This window comes from Hermetia illucens, chromosome 3 (assembly GCF_905115235.1).
Source record: "Hermetia illucens chromosome 3, iHerIll2.2.curated.20191125, whole genome shotgun sequence".
In the NCBI taxonomy this organism is placed as follows: domain Eukaryota; kingdom Metazoa; phylum Arthropoda; class Insecta; order Diptera; family Stratiomyidae; genus Hermetia; species Hermetia illucens.
This window is the reverse complement of record NC_051851.1, coordinates 35,866,782-35,886,364: the sequence shown is the minus strand read 5'-3', so window position 1 is coordinate 35,886,364 and position 19,583 is coordinate 35,866,782. Positions and strand designations below refer to the sequence as shown.

Below are 19,583 nucleotides of genomic sequence, written 5' to 3'. Positions count from 1 at the left end.
CCTGGCAGTCTTCCAAAATGCAGGGAAATAGCCCTCCTGAAAACAACAATCAAACAGACACTGGACATGAGATGGGATGGCGTGTCAGATGGCTTTGCATATCTCGCCCGTCATCCCATCCCAGCCGGGTGACTTCCGAGACCTGAGCCTCGTCATGCTCTCCTCGATCTCACAACTTGCCAGGGGAGGAATTTCTTCCCCTCCCGGAACGCGACCGTCCGGAGGCACCGAAGGCTCGGATTTCGGAAAGAGTTCACCTAGGAGCTGCTCTGACAGGTGGAACTGGTTCAAAAGTCGTCAATGATTGTGGAAGTGGAGGATGAGCAAATTCTTCAGTTGAAATCAGCTCGAAGTATTCTCGCCATCTATCCGTTGCTGCTCAATGGTTGCTAAGCAAAGTACCGTTCTTATCATTAAGCAACAGAAGTGTTCGATATCCTGTGTACGTTCGTTACGGCTTTTAGCAAGTCTATACAGATCTCTCTCGCGATCCCGAGTGTCCAGTTTATCGTAAAGCTTTTTGTAACGGTTCGCTCGGGTGACAGCGACCGCTTTCCTTGCTTCCCAGTTGGCATTCTTATAAATTTGCCAATTAGCAGGCGTTTTATCGTCGAGAAATTTGTGGTTGAATCATAAAATGCGTAGGGACGAAGCATTTTTACCGCTCTGACCACTCTGCATTCAACTGCTGGTCCATACTGTTGTGTTTGGCTCATTTATTGCCTCCTCTAAAGTTCAGTTTCCCTGTTGACAACATCCATTCTAATAGTCCTGCTCAAGGACTTGCGCCACTCTACGAAAGACATTTTGCCAATTAACTGTCTACAAATAGATTCCCACGCAAAACATCATTCCCATTTCGTGGGAACAAATAACTTCTTGACATTTTCACTTCCATAACTCGTTTTATTGATTGATCCCTGCGAAGCGGGTGGAACGCACAACAGGAAAAAATCTCATCCAATGGCTCTGATTAAGTATTTCATATGATACAATTTAAAATGCGATAAAAGAAACAAGGCAACGGAAATATCCATTATTCGAGACGTAAGCGTTACATTCTCTCTCCAAAGCAAGATTGATGGGGTAACCATTTTCGTACATGAATTCCGTTGTTCGATACTTTCGAAGTATCAGGAAATCAATTTAGCGTTATCGTTTTCCGTCATTCATCCTTTTGAATTGGGGCGGCTTCGTACACCCTCTCATCCGCACACACTCGTACGCCTGAGGTGCACTAGATGAGTAGATTTAGTTTAAGGACAACGATAGGAATAAGGCCAGGAGTCCAATGGAAAATGTGGGGCAGAATGGAAGGGATAAATAATGAAAAAATGTGCCATAAGGAACGTGGAGCCGAGCAGGATCCTTTCTGCAGACATATGTAAGCAGCGTATATTCGAAATTTGTAATTACATTGCCGAAATAATGTCGTTGAAATGAAAATCTCTCAGACGATTTGCTAAATTGGAATTTAATGTCAACGAGTCAGGACTGAGAACTAGTTGGGGATGGAGACGAAAGGACGAAAAAACAGAGGATTCATCAGGAAAATGTAAGGTTTGCATTTTTTTGCTGGGGCTTTACCCTGCTCTGCTTGCTTGCTTACAAACGATTTTCTTGTCAACGAGAAGTGAGAGATGCCTCGATGCAAGTCATTTGTTATGCATGACGAATCCGCCGTTGATCTGTTGAATCATGGTCGTGACTTGTAAAGGAGATTACTTTGGTAGCTTGAGGAAACTCTAGGAAGAATCAGATTTCCGTATTCGAATAACAAAGAGGATGTGAAGGGGAACTTAAGAAGATAAGAACGAGAATAGTTCCTGGCACAAGGAGATGCATATTTGCTGAAGGATGCACTTTTTACTCGGAAACTCGATTATAATCATTAGGGATAATGCTTGGCAACTTGTACTCGAGTTTTAATTGGACTTAACTGTTACAAAACTGTTTATTTGAGCTCAGAAACTTTCTTCAGTTTGGCTTTCTCGTATGGATTATTAATAGGAGATAATGTCTCTTGTTGAGTTTGGCTCGTTGAATTGTCTTATTGCGGAAAAGGACAAGTAAATTCAACAAAACATTGTCCTTAAATTATTTCGCGGTTCTATCCGGTTTTAATCCGGTTTTAATAAGAAAACTCCCGGAGTTGAATAAACAAATTTCCGGTGACTATGCAGTTTTAGTTAGAGAACGATGGCTGACAATAGGAAGCATAAAGGACTAAAGAGATTTTTGGGTCGAAGCTTGGAATAAAAAAATGGATGCCTTGGTGGTAGGATGACTAAGCTGCCGGGTTGGAAGCTCGTGGGTCAAATCCCACTACTGTGGGTGACTGGACGGTGGCCATCTGTGGATCCAGTCGTGATTGAGTACCTGGGTCAAATCAGGACAGTAGCAATGCAAATTGGATAATTGCACCAGCTATCCATAATTTCACTTTCTTTGGTTTGGAGTCAATACTGCCAATCTTTCTTTGGGTTAAAGACTATTAAACAAACAGTTTGGTCCAGGGCTAAAGTATCCATTTGATGGTACCTAACCACTACCCTGGGGCGAAAGATGTTATTTACTCCAGAAACACCACGTGAGTATGAACTATATTCAGGTGGAAAATCGCCTTTTCATGGCTGAGCTTGGCTGTCCTTCTTAAAGAAAAAATCAGCAGTGGCAGATAGAGGATGAAGCTAATTGTTGTTTAAGTAGATATAATGCCATCCTTGTATTTTCAGAAATTTTATCACCTTAAGTTCACGACTTGTTGAGTAGTTTTTCTGGTATGTAATATCTTTATTATGAAGGGTCGCACGGTCTTGTGCTTGTCGTAAAAAGCAACTAAAAAGCATGAATGCCTTGGTGGTTTGCCGTGAGTACCTGTAATGTAGGAATAATTCCTATCTCCTTCGGACACAGATTGATTTGAAGACTACAATCAGAGCCCTGCTGTGACGCAACGCTACCAGTTTATACCTCTGCCGCAACTAAAGGCTACGACGCCCAAGTTGTACAGTGCAAGTGCTGTGCCTGTGATATGGGTACAATCACCATGAAACTGCCACAAGGGGCCATATAATCGGATCGGGAGTGCATCTCCCATAACCTCCATAACCCCCCTCCCACCCATAACCTCCAATGAGGCTCTGTGGCAAAAGTCATTCCGAATGAGTCTGTTGCAGGCTCGAGTCTGATCACCCTCGTTGAGTACGTAGGGACCGCATGGCAGTCTCCAGCGAGTTAACTGGAATCAACTCGGTGCGGAGAACCGGAACAAAACCAGCAGTCAACTACCACTCTGCGTATAACATAGCATATAGGATATCATAAGACAACACTAATTCAAAACACACAGGACTGGTGGTTGTCCACCACGGCCACTACTGATTGGAGGCAAGGTTCCGCGAGAAGAGAAACTTATTCAAGCTTATTCAACATACATAAAAATTTTGTCAAATGCAATTGTGACTCCCAAGTATGTCACTTTCTTTCGGTATTCCAATCGTACTCCGTTTGGTTTGAACGATGGCGGACATAAATAGCCTTTCACCATCATCGTAACGGTTTCATCTGTGCGGACACCGACGTATTAGCAATACGCATGTATTCAGTGGGGCGCTGCTCGAGCTTTAGTGGGTTGTTGCCCTGAACAAGAATGAAGAGATCATCTGCGTATGCAAAGCATTCAAGCACGAAAGTAAGCGCACCCAAGAGTTCGTCCATCATCAGATTCCGCTGTGTGTAGCCGCGCTCTACATTAACTCACACACACTCGTTGACATCTTGGTTGAATGCTTTCCCACCATGGAAACGGCTCTTCCACCGAACTAATTCTTGGTAGCCACACCCACAAAGTTTCGACAACACATACGACCAACATAGGTAATCAAATGGGATGTCTTCATCCCTAGTCCCGGACCATAATCCTCTCCAGGACATTGTTAAGAGGTGGGAGAGGAGATATGGCCTTGTATGACCAAGGATTACCCTTATCCTTCTCTAGCGACTTCAGAAGCACAATCAGCCTGACAGTCCTCCAGAATGCCGGGGGATAACCCTACTGTAAACAACACTCAAACAGACACTGCATATGAGATAGAACGGCCCACCAGATGGCTTTGCACATTTCGCTTCTCATCCCATTCTAGCCAGGTGATTTGCAGGACTTGAACCTTGTCATGCTCTCCTCGATTTCACTACTACACTACAACTAGACAACACTAACGAGGAGGAATTTCTTTCCACCAAGGCACGAAGGAACCACCGACGGCTCGGATCTAGGAAATATCACCCAGCAATTCCACCCAGTTACACCCACGCATTCGCGTCGATGGCACATGATTAGAGTTCCGCGAAGACGCCATCACTTCATTTAGGAGCGCGATATATTGCTCCAAGTCGTCTGTGGGTGAACAGTATATGCTTGCATAAAACCACCGTCCTAAAGGCCCCGTGATTGAGACACACTCCCCACTCATTAGTGAGACTCTTAATACATCCGAAATCTAGACGCGTATCATTAATGACAACGGCCGCCTTGGTAGACCTCTTAGAAATGAACACGCGCATGCCTGCAGGCAAGCCCCTGACGTATCCTCTGACTGCCCAAGGTTCTTGCAATATGGGGACAATTATGCTCGCGCATGTGCTGGCCGAGATCTTCCATCACGGGCATTTGCTCTAGCACAGTTCAACTGCAGCAGAGTGAGCGACATGGCGCCTAGTGTTGGGCATCAACCTTAGCCACCCTGACGGCGTATATAGGGCGCAGCATTGACCGTATCATATGCCCGTCCGAAAGTCATCTTAGAGTTCTATCAGTGTACCCAATTGCTGCAGGAGGAGCCCAATCTGCGAGCAACGAGCCCAGACGTGGTCTTTAGCTCGACAGTCAGCCACCTGGTGATCAGACCCAAGACACCTGAAACAAGCAGGAAGCAGGTTATGCGACTTGACCCTGTAGTTAAAATATTTGACTTACAACTTTTTGGTCAGCGTTCGGGCACCAGGCCGCAAGCTCGCTCGCGGTCTACCGCCCGAAAAGCTCGTCAGGACAAGCTACGGATCCAAGCATTTGCTGGTACCATCGTAGATTCGGCAAAAAAGCTACCAGATGTACGCTCCCGTGTAAATTCGCGCCTACCCGTATAAAACTAGGTTCGCGGGGGGTCCTGGCGACGGCCACCCAGAACGCAGCGCCTCTCGCCTAACAATTTATGACCCTCTCAGTAGGCGCTGTTATCTTGGAGATACTGGTGCGGAGGTTTCGGTTCTTCCGGTGCCCCGGAACCACCGGCTATTCCCATAATCTTTGCAACTTGCGTCGGCAAATTCCTCGCGTAGTAACACCTACGGTTACAGGCACGTTCCCGTGGCGATTCATCCTGGCGGATGTCAGCTTCCCCATTTTAGGCGCAGACTTCTTGCGTCACTATGGGTTGCTAGTGGACTTGTAGAACAGGTCCCTTATAGACTCCACAACCAACCTTATCTTTCCGTACTTTTGGAGGACATTACTGACTCTCGTGTTCGGCACTCCTTCAAAAGTTCAGCCAGATTACTACCGAATGTATCATAGTTTCTCTAAACTAGTGATGTGATGTGCAGCACCACATTAACACTACTGGTTCCCCTATCTTCTCAAATGTGCGTCCTCTACCACCCCAGAAGCTGGCTATTGCACGAAAAGAGTTCGAACAACTTATCCAACAGGGTATCTGCAGACCTTTGGACAGCTATTGGTCTTCCCTACTCCATATGGTATCTAAGCCAAACGGCGAATGACGCCCCTGTGGAGATTATAGAAGGCTAAATGCACAGACTGTTCCAGACCGATATCCCATTCCACTCATCCACGACTTTGCGCATCACCTCGCGAATTGCCGCATCTTTTCGACCTTGGATTTACCCAAGGCCTACCACCAAATCCCTGTAGCTCCAGAAGACATTCGAAAGACGGCAATATGCACACCCTTTGGACTCTTCGGTTGTGATGTGGTGCAAACCTTTCAAAGGTTCATTCACTCAGTCCTGCGAAACCTCCATTTCTGTTTCGTGTATTTGGATGACGTTTTGGTCGCTTCTTCCTCAGAGTCTGAGCATTTAGCACATCTCGAGTGCATTTGTCAACGTCTCCTTGAGGCCGGTTTAGTTCTAAACGTTGATAAATACAAATTTCTCCAGACACAGGCGAAATTCCTCGGCCACTTCATTTCCTCTGACGGAATACAGCCTGATACAGACAAGGTGCAAGCAAGGATTTGGGGAGGTTCTTGGGCATGCTAAACTTCTATCGTCGTTTCCTGCCCAAGGCCGCCCAACACCAGTCCGTTTTGAACTCGTGCTTGTCTGGTCCCAAAACAGAGAGATTGTGTGGTCTGAAGAGGCTGTCCGCGCGTTTGACAAATCCCGACAACAACTGGTTGATGCTACACTTTTACCATTTCCTCGACAAGATGCATCCCTAGCCGTTTTTGTTGATGCCTTTGACATTGCAGTAGGTGCTGCTCCTCATCAAAAGGTGAATCAAGTCTGGCACTCGTTGAGCGCCCAACGGAACTACAGCATCTACGATCGAGAACTGCTCGCCTCGTACTTGAGCATTAAATACTTCCGTTTCTCCCTAGAAGGCAGGCCGTTCACATTGTTCACGGACGATAAGCCTCTCACGTATGCTTTAAAACAAAAGCCCGACAAGGCGTCCCCTCATTAGCATCGACATCTGAGCTTTATAAGCCAGTTCACGTCTGACATACAGCGCGTGTCCGGGAAGGACAACATAGTTGTTGACGCTTTGTCACGTGTCTCCGAGGTTAACATCCCCGCCTCACTCGACTTCTCGGCTATCGCCAAGGCGCAGGAGGATGACGCAGTGCTTCGGAGCCTCAAATCTAACCCCAAATACAAATTTTGGGACCTCTCTCTCTGCTGCGAGTACTCGGAAAAGGGACCCCGGCCGAATATTCCGGCCACCTTTCGCAAGGAAGTATTTCACGCAGTTCATGACTTAGCGCATCTAGGCATCAGGACGACAAATCGGCTAGTCACCGAAAAATACTTCTGGCTCTCCATGAATAAGGGTGTCAACTCCTGGACCAGAGAGTGCATCGCATTTCAGAAGTGTAAGGCCACCAGGCATGTAAGAAAAGAAGTAGGTTAATTTCCCCGCACTACCAAGCGGGTCCACACTATACACCTCGACATCGTAGGCCCTTTGCGAGACTCGTACGGTTTCAAGTATTGCCTTACAATCATCGACAGGTTTACGCGGTGGCCTGAGGCAATACCTCTGAAGGACATTACGGCGCAATCTTGTGCCGAAGCCCTCTGTCGAGAGTGGATTCCTCGCTTTGGTGTCCCTGCAGTGATTATCAATGACCATGGAGTGCAATTTGAGTCCACCCTTGTTTCGGAGTTAGACAAACTCCTGGGGTTCAAACGCCAGCGGACTACTGCATACCATCCGCAATCCAATGGGATGCTAGAGCGTTGGCACCGGACGCTGAAAGTCGCCATTATGGCCCGCGACGATCCGTTCAGAACTCAGGTCTTATCTCTCGTCCTACTTGGCCTCCGAACAACCCGCCGAGAGGAATTTGCTGCCAGCTCCGCGGAGTTGGTATACGGTGAGAACCTAGGGCTCCCAAGTGACCTTGTCTTCGGCAAGAGATTGGGTCTCACAGACTCTGGATTGCAGCCTCCATACGAAGGCCCGTACCGTGGTCGACTTCTAAAAATGAAATAATAATTGTAAATATAAGTTGTAAAATAAATTAAATGTTTTAATTAAATTAAAGATGGAAGGGATTCAATGCAACCAGGACTCAAATGGATTTCAACCTGATGACTGAGTACATTATCAGCAAGGTGAACTTAGTGGACAACAGAGATATCCTGTTCATAAAATTCGCAGAATAAGTGGGGTACATTGATGACCTAGATATGACGGCGCCAATGAGATTTATTGAATGTCATAGTGAAGGAGGATCGAAGGATTGATTCATTGACGACCTGATCGCATCTATTTTGTTCAAATTTCACAACTGCATAATCGGATCCTCAGACGATAAAGGGATCCTTAGATGAGTTTTTAAAAGGTGAGTTCAAGGAAGGTGTTCACAGGGAAATCTTCGGATTAGAGAGAAATATTAAATTGACGCAGATAGCGGATGATTTCTAAGATTTTTGTCTGGAGGAGATGTAATATATTGTGGGGGGGCCAAGTCTGAATAGGGGCTAAGGGGATTTTCTGCTTATCTACTTCCTCTGAGGTGTCTTTGCTGCTTGTTGTTGTTATTTGTATGTTGTATGTTTGGCTAATCCAGTTTACTTCAACCCAATTTCATGGTAATATATAATATTAGCCAATTTCGTGTAAATTTGACAGACAGAGGGTAAATGGATTTGGAGAAGAATTTGCTTTACCAAACTTGAAAATAATTAACCCAAATTTTACTATCAATAATATATTTTATTTCACATTATATTACTAATTGCATTAATATCAAAACATTTTTATACACATTTCATTAGGCACTAAAATTAATTCACTGCTATTTGTGTTCCCAGCATTCACTTGCGGTTCCCTTCACTTGTTGGCTAAATAACGCATAATTCGTTAAAAAAATAATACATAAATTAAATGTAATTGTATTTTGGTCTGCAATTCGACTATCTGATAAATATTACAACTTCCGCAGTAACGCAAAGTTCCTTATAATGAAAATATTTTTTTTCTTTTGTTTATTAACAAAATACTTAAGTTAATGAAAAGGAAATAATAACAATATCAGCGAAGGAGGTCGTTCATTTAAATAATTTAATGTAGAATTGAATCATTGGTATGTTGTCGTGCTTGTTGTCTGGTATACAAATCGGGACCCAGTTGTATCTATAGTTGTCAGTTGTATCTATAGTTGTCCATCTCGTTTCGTAGATATGGCCGTGGGGGGAGGTGATATATTTCGGTCGGGGCGAAAAGTATCTTCCTTCATAACAGATTTTGGGTAGTTGGGTATCCTTTTGCGGTTTAGTTGCGCTAGTTCTGTAAATTCTGCAATTCATGAAGCCAGTCCATTATTTTTTCCTGAAAGAGAAGAGTTGGCCGTTTTGAGAGCAATAGCTTGGTGTTCTTGACGAATTCGGGCTGAGGATGCATGTTTTATGTAATGCGTATATTATACAAGGACAGCCATGTGTAGGACATATAGGAAACATGATACCAAATAATCAATACATATACTTATGAATAAATTCCAAATATTTCGTTAGGGTTTTGCAATTTTTATTTGGTATCTTCTTTGACAGAACTAGGGGAAAATTAGGACATTCAGCATTCTCTGAAGATACCAGATAGTTTTGCAAATAAAAAGTTAATTCCAGTGAAGTCATGCTTTTTGCGCTAATTCTTAATCCTAAATTACTGCACATTAGTATTTACGCACTTTTGTGAAACAGTTATCGGGCGGTTGAAATTGTGATGTTAGTATGGAGGTAGATAAGCCAAGGATGTTTCGAGCGAGTGCAGTCCGCAATTGGATCTTTTTTTTTCAATCTGGTCTGGTTTTCTATTGACTAATTGGACGCTATGGCATCATATTCCTAGTTTTGTAATCTTTCTGGTGTACGGATCTCATCTTTTTCATTATTAATTGCACTTTGAACTAGTCGGAATGATGGATATTATCCTGATAGAGCTCATCGTACTCTTCTTCGGCATCACCAGGATCTTCTTCCTCATCTTCGTGCTCGTAATCACTCTCATTGTCCGGTGCCGTTACATCGGGTAAGTAGTCTTTGTGTATAGGTGCAGATATCACGGGCTCCTAATAAACAATAACAATACATACAACGACAACAATACGAAAAAGTTTGTTAGGTTTTAAATTAAAAGCGGGTTGTGAGTAGCTCTACTTGTAATTTGTGTAGCCTTAAATGAATGCAGTTGAGGTTAGTAGTTATAGTTTGAATGTATGCAGATGTAGCTTGGATGTGTGGAAGTATAATTTTATGTGCTCTTGATGACTAAAATTCAGCCTGTAAAGTGAAATATTTCAAAAAATTTATTCTAGCCTATTCCTTAGATCTGGCTACATTTTCAAATACTGGCGCATACCCTAATTTCGTGGGTGAAAAATATTTTTCTTTCTTAGATCAGTAGAATTCAGAACTAGTGATGGAATGTAAGATACTTCTATTAACCAGAAATAGTGATTTCGGAGCAGATCTCGCAACGAATCCCAACAGAGCTGGAGGAAGTTCGACAAGCTATAAACAGTTCGGAGAACTGGAGGGGCCCAGGACTGGATCGGGTGCTGAATTTGTAGTATAAGAAATTTACCAGCGCACACATTCGGTTGGCACACAGTATAAACCAGGTCATGAGTCGCCCGGATGAATTTCCACCCTTGCTCACTGCGGGGATTACCTACCTTATCCCTAAGGACACGGTGCAGGACCCCGCAGACACACAACCGATTACTTGCTTAATAGCCCTCTACATATTTATAATGTCCATTATTAGTGAAAGGATCAAGGCTCACCTCGAGGCCAACAACATTCTGTCCGAGGAGCAGAAGGGCTGCCGAATTGGGTGAAGGGGTTGCAAAGAGCAACACATTATTGACTAGCTTGTTGTGGGACAAGCACTCTAGAGGTCAAAGAAACCTCTTCAGTTGCGATATCGATTATGCAAAGGCTTTCGATTGTGTCCTACATCTGTATCGCATTGATCCGAAACTAATAAAGTTTTTGGCGACAGTCATGGAAGGGTGGCATACCACCTTATCAGTTCGTACAACTAAGCGTGCTAATACCTCCGAGCCCATCCGTATACGGAGGGGCATCTTCGAGGGGGATTCGTTGAGTCCCTTATTTTTCGATGAGTTCCTTTTCTTTGTGTGGCACTGAACCCCATTTCATGGCTACGGAATGATGCTAGAGGGCATGGCTTTGCAATAAAGTATGGCCTACGTGCTAAGTGCGAACTGACCCACTCCAGCGGCGGATACGGACAACTATGTCCAAATTCCGAATGTGTTATCCAAACTGTGCCGCAGAGCGGATGAACCTACCTCGTGACATCGGAGGTAGGGGCGTGGTTGACGTGGTGGCACAACATCATCGCCATGTCGACTCGCTGCGCGCTTATTTTTACAACAAAGAGCAAGCAAGTCCTTTGCATGCGGCTGTCTGTAAGGTAGACTGTGGTCTAACTCCACTTAACTTGAAGGATCGATCTTTCATTCCTCTAAGTGGGATGAAGTCGGACCAAGCGCGGATCGATGAATGGAAGTCGAAGGCAATGCACGGTAAACACGTGAATTGTCTTTGGGAGCCATTTGTCGATTTGCATTTGTTGAACAGATGGCTGTGTACTGGGGAGCTCTTTCCAGGGACGGAGGGGTTCATGTATGGCATTCAGGACAGCGTGGTCGCCACCCGAGCTTACAAAAAGCTCATCGTGAAAGAACGGGTGGAGGACGACGAGTGCAGAATGTGTAGTTCGGCGTTAGAGACGTTGGACTATCTCATTTCTGGCTGTACTGTTATGGCACCAGTGCAATACATCACCAGGCATAATGCTGTAGGTAAGGTTATCCACTAAAACCTTGCACACAAGCATGGGCTGATCACGGGAACATGCCCGGTTTACCGATATGAGCCGCAAGTAGTACTTGATAGTTCTGCTTACAGCATGTATTGGGAACGGCAAGCTCTGACTGATCGCCATACTCCACATAACAAGCCTGACGTACTGTTAGTTGACAAGACGGGTCGCTCCGCGTATATAATTGATGTTGTTATCCTCCATAATCGGAACATCGAACGGAAATACGTGGAGAAGAAGGTGAACTATGAACCACTGGCTCGGGAAATCAAAGAAACTTGGCGTCTCGGTGTGGTTGTAGTTCCCATAACATTGTCAGCTACAGGTGTTGTACGTAAATCCTTCACGGCTTCCCTTGATGTCCTGGGACTTTCGCACAGTCTGGTTCAAACCATGCAGAAGTACACAATTCTGCATACGTTCTCGATGTTGCGGGAAGTACTCGACGGATTCTCCCATGGACCTACCACCGGCCACTACCACCAGCGCTCCTTTAGTTTTTAAGTAGGTAGGATCGTCCGAGCCTAAATGCTTGGCACTTAGTGCTAGTATTAGGTGAAATCCGGCATCTGCCGAGATTGTGATAAATAATAATAATCGCTGGCTCAACAATCCATATTGGATCAGGGCCTTCAAGTGTATTAGAGCACTTCATTCAAGACCGTAACGGTACACTACAGTACACTGTAGGAGGCAATGTGGTCAGCGCTGCGCTCGCCGCAGATTATTACCCTGATTTGACTCAGGTACGCATTCACAGTTGAGCCGACTGATATCCGACGTCAAATCATGATATAAGCAATAAAAAAGGAACCTGGATTAGTGGATTTGTGAATGGAAATAATAACATCAGCTACGTGACCGTAGCAGTTCGTAGATGATAAATGCTGTCTTATATACCTATAATTGCAACCATAATGTAGGTATGAATTATATTGAATGTAAATTCGCCAGAGTTCAAGTCTAAGTTTGGTTGAAGCTAAATTTTTGATTTATCACAGCGTTATCAGGTGGTCACAGGGTAGTATAGGTCCCAAGGCGAAAGGTAGATTGGTACCCACGATGGACCAAAAAACCTGGGAAACACTTGCTGAACCAACACCAACAGCTCTGCTACCAAACCCTATCTCCACCTACACGTGCTGACCACTTGGAGCTCTTTTTTAACGAAGAGCTGCAGATGGAGAAGGACGAAGGCGAGTCTCCCGCGCATAAAATCGGGACAAATTGTACCAATTGGTGCTCCAGGTTGGGGGTGGGTAGGACTGACAACCCTACATGGAAAACAGCTCGTTTCGAAGCCACAGAAGGAGCCCCAGACAGGATTGACTTTACAACGACGAACCCGACAACGACAACGGAATAACGACTTGCGCATTTTCTAATGGCACGTGTGCTTCCTGTACAGAGATGGAACTGCCAAGCAGCTAGTCGATACCCTGTCCCAATATAGGGCTAATGTAATAGCCTTACAGGAAATGTGTTGGATAGAGACTGGTTTCCTGAAGAAGAACCACTACACCATATATTATAGTGGCCATTCACTAAACCATGTGGTCGGAGTAGGTTTTGTAAGTCAACGAAAAAAAAAAAATCTGCTGTTATCGGCTTTGAAAACTTAAACGAAAGGCTATGCATTCTGCGCTTGCGAGGCAAATTTACGAAGGAGTCTGTAGAGTCAGAGAAGAATACCTTTTACGGGGCAGTTGAGTGGACCCAGGCTTCGAGCCTGTCCTAGATATGATATCAAAATCATACTTGGAAATTTTAACAGGCCAATAGGGACGGAGCCCATATTTAGGCGATGCGTTGGCTCCCATAGCTTACATAAGGATACCAATGATGACGGACTGCGGATTATTCAATTATCAGTGTCACACGGAATGGTTGTTGGAAGTACCTGGTTGGCGCGGAAAGTCGTTCACAAACAAACACGGGCCTCTCCGGACGGAACCACTTTTAACCAACTTGACCACGTGTTAATCGAACGCCGCCACCTATCAGCCTTGATGAATGTCTGGCCAATATAGACCCGGATCATTATCTCGTTGGCATGGTGCTCTACCTAGTTTCCCCTCTGACAATCAGGTAAAAGTGAATACTGAAGCTATTCACAACACAGCCCTCCGTAACTTCTTTAAGGGGAAATAGATGCCGCAATAGCCGCAGCCAACAGATGTCCTGGAGATGAGGTATCGACAAATGATCTTCACAGTGACCTGAAGAACGTTATCATTGATACGGCCACAAGCATACTTGGTCCCAGCCGCAAAAAAAGCCGGAAAAACGCGGGCACGCGCATAGACTTGTCACGCACTCTTTCGAACGGAGAAGCGACTTCACAGACGGAAAAAGGAAGCCTGGGAGAACCAATAAGTCTGTGAACTAGAAAAGTACAGGGAGCAACCGCAACAGGCGCGCAAGTTTTACAAACGAATCAGCAGGATGAAGCTTCGACGCTCATCCTGCTGAGACAAAGAGGGAAATCTGATTTCCGACAGAATGGGAATATTGGAGCGATGGGTTAAGTATTTTGATGAACTGGCCAACAAACAGAATATCGGCGAGTTGGAGGTCGGACAAATACTGCCACCACCAAGTATAGGAGAAACAGTCCGTGCAATTCATCCGCTTAAAAATCATAGGTCGCCACGAGTCGATGAAATTACAGCTGAGTTAGTTAAATATGGAGGCGACCAATTACACTAAGTGGTTCATCAACTTGTGTTCAAAGTGTGGGACAGCGAATCAATGCCTGACGATTGGCAACGAGGCATTATTTGTCTCATACATAAAAAGGGAGATATGACAGTGCAGCAATTATAGAGGTATTACGTTGCTGAGTACCATCTATAAGATATTCTCATCTATCTTGCTAGACCGGATAGCCTGATACGTCCAGAATATTATTGGCTTCACTCCAGGCAAATCAGCAACAGATCAGATTTTCTCTCTGCGGTAAGCAATGGAAAAACTGTTGGAATATGGACATCAGTTGCACCATCTTTTCGTCGACGAAATTGATAAGAAAAAGACAAAAGCAGCAGGATCACCCTTAAGACCATTCGACATCAACAACGGTCTACGACAAGGGGATGACCTATCATGCGTCCTCTTTAACCTGGCCTTCGGGAAAGTGATCCGTGATGCTGAGGTAAATGCAAAGGGGTACGATTCTCTTTAAGTTCACTCAAATACTGGTCTATGCTGACGATATCGACTGCATGGGAAGAATGACCCGAGACGTACAAACTGCCTTCATCCAGATCGAGCAACCGGCGCGATAGGTTTTGGATCAAATCTGGCTCAATAGGTCGCGGTTGGCGGGTCACTTAATCCATATGGATGAGGTGATCCAGCCCGGAAAGTCTATAAGGGCAATATCTATGGTGGAAGAAGGAGATGAGGTAGATCCACCCTGAGATGGAGCAATGACGTAGGTCAGGATGCCAGACAGCTTCTAGGGATATCAAACTGGTGCAAAACCGGGATGTCTGGAGTTCCTTATTAAGGCAGGCCTAGACTGGATATCGGTTGTTGCGCCGTTGATGATGATGATGATGATGCTAACATCTAGAGGTCAACATTAACATTTTTCCTGAGTTAGTTTCGGCATTCCGAAAAATTTTAGAATTTGGAATTTTTGTCTTGGGTTTCGGATGATGAACAACATTAACAGCAAGAATGGGAAGGAAAAATAAAAAAAAGGTTTTACACCTGATAGAAATTAGGCTGCCTGGAATCTGCCTATTTCAGATTGAACAGGCGTCATCCATTACTGCAGTGCCATACTTACGAATAAATAGCATAACTGTGTGTGCATACCAAAGCTTTAGTGCTACATGCATTGGCTACAACCAAAGGACTAAAACTGGTGAAGGGGAGTTATTATTTTGCCTTAGAATCTTGAAATAATTCATTATGTAATTTCCAATTTTCCTCGCCCAAGTCTACATACATTACTCCATTGCAGATCCCCATTTAACTCTGTTAGGAAATAAATTACTTTGTGTCTATTAGAATTTACATTACAATTTCGAGGAACAAGTTCACCAATTAGAATAAATATATAAAGTAGCAAAAAACACCATTTACCTTAACGCACCCTTAATATTATACATTTAACTTACTTTTGGGGGTCGCCATCCGCATCCAGGTAGAGGAAGTCCATCTGAACCCAAAGGACAAGGAGCGTCTAGTCCAGGAACGCCCTGTTCACCCTTATCGCCTCTATCTCCCTTCCGCCCACGTTTGCCAGTCGGTCCGGGATCACCTTTTGAGCCTTTTTCACCGCGCGGTCCTTCTTGACCGGGAATCCCATCTGTACCCTTCGGGTAAAAAGTATAAATTAAAATTTCATTAAATTTACTCTACGCTATTTCGTTTCGGTAAGATAGACAAAAGTCCAGGCAAGTAAGTGGGTAGAAATTGTCTTAGGTGGCTGGGAGGGTAGGAAAGGAGATGGTTATTCAATAAAAGAAACGGGATTGAATCGGAAATTCTTGAAAGTTAAAGTTTCGATGAAGATATTTGCTAAACTTACTGGTAAGCCAGGATCCCCACGTTCTCCCTTTTGTCCAGTCTCGCCTTGTGCACCCTATATGAAAGCGATTATTAGATTAGAATAACTTCAAACTTTTAAACTCAACTTGGTGAGTTAATATACCAGAAAAAAGATAGGTCTTACAGGAAATCGCAAGTTCCCTGTTTTTGGGATTTATGTAGGTTCTACGTTAGTGCCAAGATTGAAAGTTGAATTTTCATTATCTTTGACATTTTTTCTTTGTCTATCATATTCCTATGAGTACGCTCCAATAATGCTTGTAAAGATATGCGTAAAACTTGCTTTGAGTCAGGATATGTAACTTTAAATCAATTTAGGTAGTTTTCAATTCACCACAAAGGGACATGGAAGGGAGTACCCAAAAAGCTAATAAAGTTTCGTGATTTTGAACTGTGGCCTAGTCCACAGTTTTAATCTTTGTTCTGACGATATTTTGAGCCGCATAGAAATAGGTATAAATTCACAGAACCTCATTTTGAGAAACCCCAAGCAGTGCCAAATTTGAATGGAAGGAATAATTAATTGAATGCCCTATTAGACCAAGTTCATAGTGTTAGACAAGGGATACCACGTTTTTGAATGTTTTACCTGTAACTTGTGTTCGAAAAGTGCTGTTTGCAGTGAGGTCACAGAAAAATAAGGGTAATTTTTAGCTCTGAGTGTTGACTAGAAATAATCACTGATAATAAGACGATTTTTTGGTCAAATAGTGATGAATATTGTGATAAGTGATGGCCATCAGTTTCACCATCATTTCATCGACTTTAAATCCGCCTGTGACAGCATAGTCGGGGTAAAACTGTAAAAGGCCATGAGAGAATTCGATATCCTGATGAAATTAAATAGACTGACTAGGCGACCCTGACTAATGTGCGAGGCCAGATAAAAGCAGCAGGATCACTCTGCAGACCTTTCAACGTCAACCACCTTCTAAGACAAGGAGATGCCATATCATGCGTGATCTTCTCTCTGGCCCCGGAGAAAGTGATTTGCGATGCAGGTGCAAGAGGCACCATCCTCTTCAAGTCCACCCAACTATTGGCTTACGCAGGCAATACTAATATTATGGGAAGAACAACCCGAGATGTACAGTCTACCTTCAAATCGAGCAGGCGGCACGAGATCTCGGGCTGTACATTAATGAAGGCACGAAGTACCCTTGTCTGCGACAAGGGGATGCGCTATCATGCGTCCTCTTTAACCTGGCCCTCGAGAAAGTGATCCGTGATGCCGAGGTAAATGCAAGAGGTACGATCCTCTTCAAGTCCACCCAACTACTGGCCTATGCTGACGATATCGACATCATGGGAAGAACCACCCGAGATGTACAAACTGCCTTCATCCAGATCGAGCAGGAGGCGCGAGATCTTGGGCTGCACATCAATGAAGGCAAGACAAAATATATGGTGGCAACGTCAGCACCGAAGACGAATCAACCAACAACATCAAACCGCACTGGTCAAACACAAACACGAACAAGAATAAGGATAGGAGAATACAACTTTGAGACCGTTGACGATTTCTCCTATCTAGGGTCGAAAATCACAACTGATAACAACTACGATGATGAAATCCGTGCACGGTTGTTGTCAGCCAGCAGAGCCTATTTCAGCTTACAAAGACTGTTCCGCTCGAAACGTCTCACCATAAGGTCAAATCTCTTACTGTACAAGACTATGATCTTGCCAGTCCTCATGTATTCCTCGGAAACTTGGGTTCTTAGCAAGAAAAATTGCGAACTCTTGGCCGCGTTCGAGAGAAGAATCGTCCGAAGAATTGTTGGCCCCCTACATGAGGATGGACGATTCCGTAGCTTACACAATGACGAAATCTATGAGCGATACCATGACCGTCCGGTTGTGGATAAAATCCGGCTCAATAGGTTACGGTGGGCGGGTCACTTAATCCGTATGGATGAGGATGATTCCACCCGGAAAGTCTATAAGGGCAATATCTATGGTAGAAAAAGAAGACGAGGCAGACCCTGCCTAAGATGGAGCGATGGCGTGGGTCAAGACGCCAGACAGCTTTTAGGGATATCGAATTGGTGGACCTCGGCGCAAAACCGGGATGTCTGGAGTTCCTTATTAAGGCAGGCCTAGACCGGATACCGGTTGTTGCGCCGTTGATGATGATGATGAAGTATATGGTGGCAACGTCAGCGCTAGAAACCAAAGAAGGAACCACATCGAATCGCACTGGTCAAACGAAAACAATAAAGATAGGAGACTACAACTTCGAGACTGTTGAAAATTTCTCCTATCTAGGGTCGAAAATCACAACCGATAACAGCTGTGACGATGGAATCCGCGCACAATCGTTGTCTGTCAACAGAGTCTATTTCAGCTTACAAAAACTGTTTCGCTCCAAATGTCAAAGCTCTTACTGTACTGACAATGATTTTGCCAGTCTTTATGTATTCCTCGGAAACTTTGGTTCTTAGCAAAAAAATTGCGCAGCCAAGAGCGTTCAAGAGAAGAATGCTCCGAAGAATTTGTGGCCCCCTACATGACGATGGACGATTCCGTAGTTTACATAACGACGAAATCTATGAGCGGTACCACGACCGTCAGGTTGTGGATAAAACGCGGCTCAACAGGTTGCGATGGGCGAGTCACCTAATCCGTATGGATGAGGATGATCCAGCCCGGAACGAAGATGAAGTAGGCCCTGCCTGAGATGGAGCGATGGCGTAGGTCAGGACGGTAGACAGCTTTTAGGGATATCGAATTTGTGGACCTCGGCGAAAAATCGGGGTGCCTGGAATTCCTTACTAAGCCAGGCCTAGACCAGATACCAGTTTTTGCCCCGTTGAGGATTGATGAATAATTATAGGAAAATTAGAGAAACACAGCTTGTGAACAATGATGAGACAAGATAGATGACTTCCCTAAGAAAGCAGAATGCCAATTTCCTCTACAAGTCTCTGGAGAAGTGGGCCCTTCAGACAGCAATCGTTTTACTGGAGATTACTATCGGAGCCCCCTTAACCAAAAGTGCTAAAGGCACCGCCTCGTTACACAACAACAAACTCTAGGCGATGACGAGTGTCATTAATCAAGCAGCAGAAGTAGCGAGGGGCCTTAACCCAACCTAATCAGGAACGACTAGAACACTATAGAGGTTGTCAATACGCCTTCAGTTAAGTTGAAGAAAAGGAAGCTGAATATGTGCCTGATTACATTTGATGCGTTCTTCGAAATTGAGCGATTCATTAAACCATCTCGAACAAACCGTGGAACAGGCATACAATTTCAAATAGTTCAAAATGCACAACCCGCTTACCATGGGAAATGAGCCAAATTTTGTTAGACAGGTAGCGAAGAGAAACCCATAAAAATGGGCCAATGTATTCTAGACTAACCCACTTCCCCTACCCTACTAGGTGCTCTGAATCATCGAATTAGTCTATGA

General features: G+C 44.4%; 1 protein-coding gene across 9 annotated transcripts in view; it reads right to left on the bottom strand.

The window, feature by feature from the left end:
- Window positions 1-8,738: 8,738 nt before the first annotated feature.
- Window positions 8,739-19,583, bottom strand: part of LOC119651203 (collagen alpha chain CG42342) — a 259,891-nt gene continuing 249,046 nt past the window's right edge. For 7 of the 9 annotated variants that reach the window (XM_038054648.1, XM_038054646.1, XM_038054644.1 and 4 more), the window contains 4 exons: window positions 16,149-16,202; window positions 15,736-15,933; window positions 9,441-9,821; window positions 8,739-9,082 (listed from right to left, as the gene is read on the bottom strand). In XM_038054648.1, the coding sequence (XP_037910576.1) occupies window positions 9,660-9,821; window positions 15,736-15,933; window positions 16,149-16,202 (414 nt within the window). In that variant the 3' untranslated portion in view covers window positions 8,739-9,082; window positions 9,441-9,659. Of the gene's footprint in view, window positions 9,083-9,439; window positions 9,822-15,735; window positions 15,934-16,148; window positions 16,203-19,583 lie in introns of those variants that run through there. The other 2 variants (XM_038054653.1, XM_038054645.1) reach the window with 2 other exon arrangements.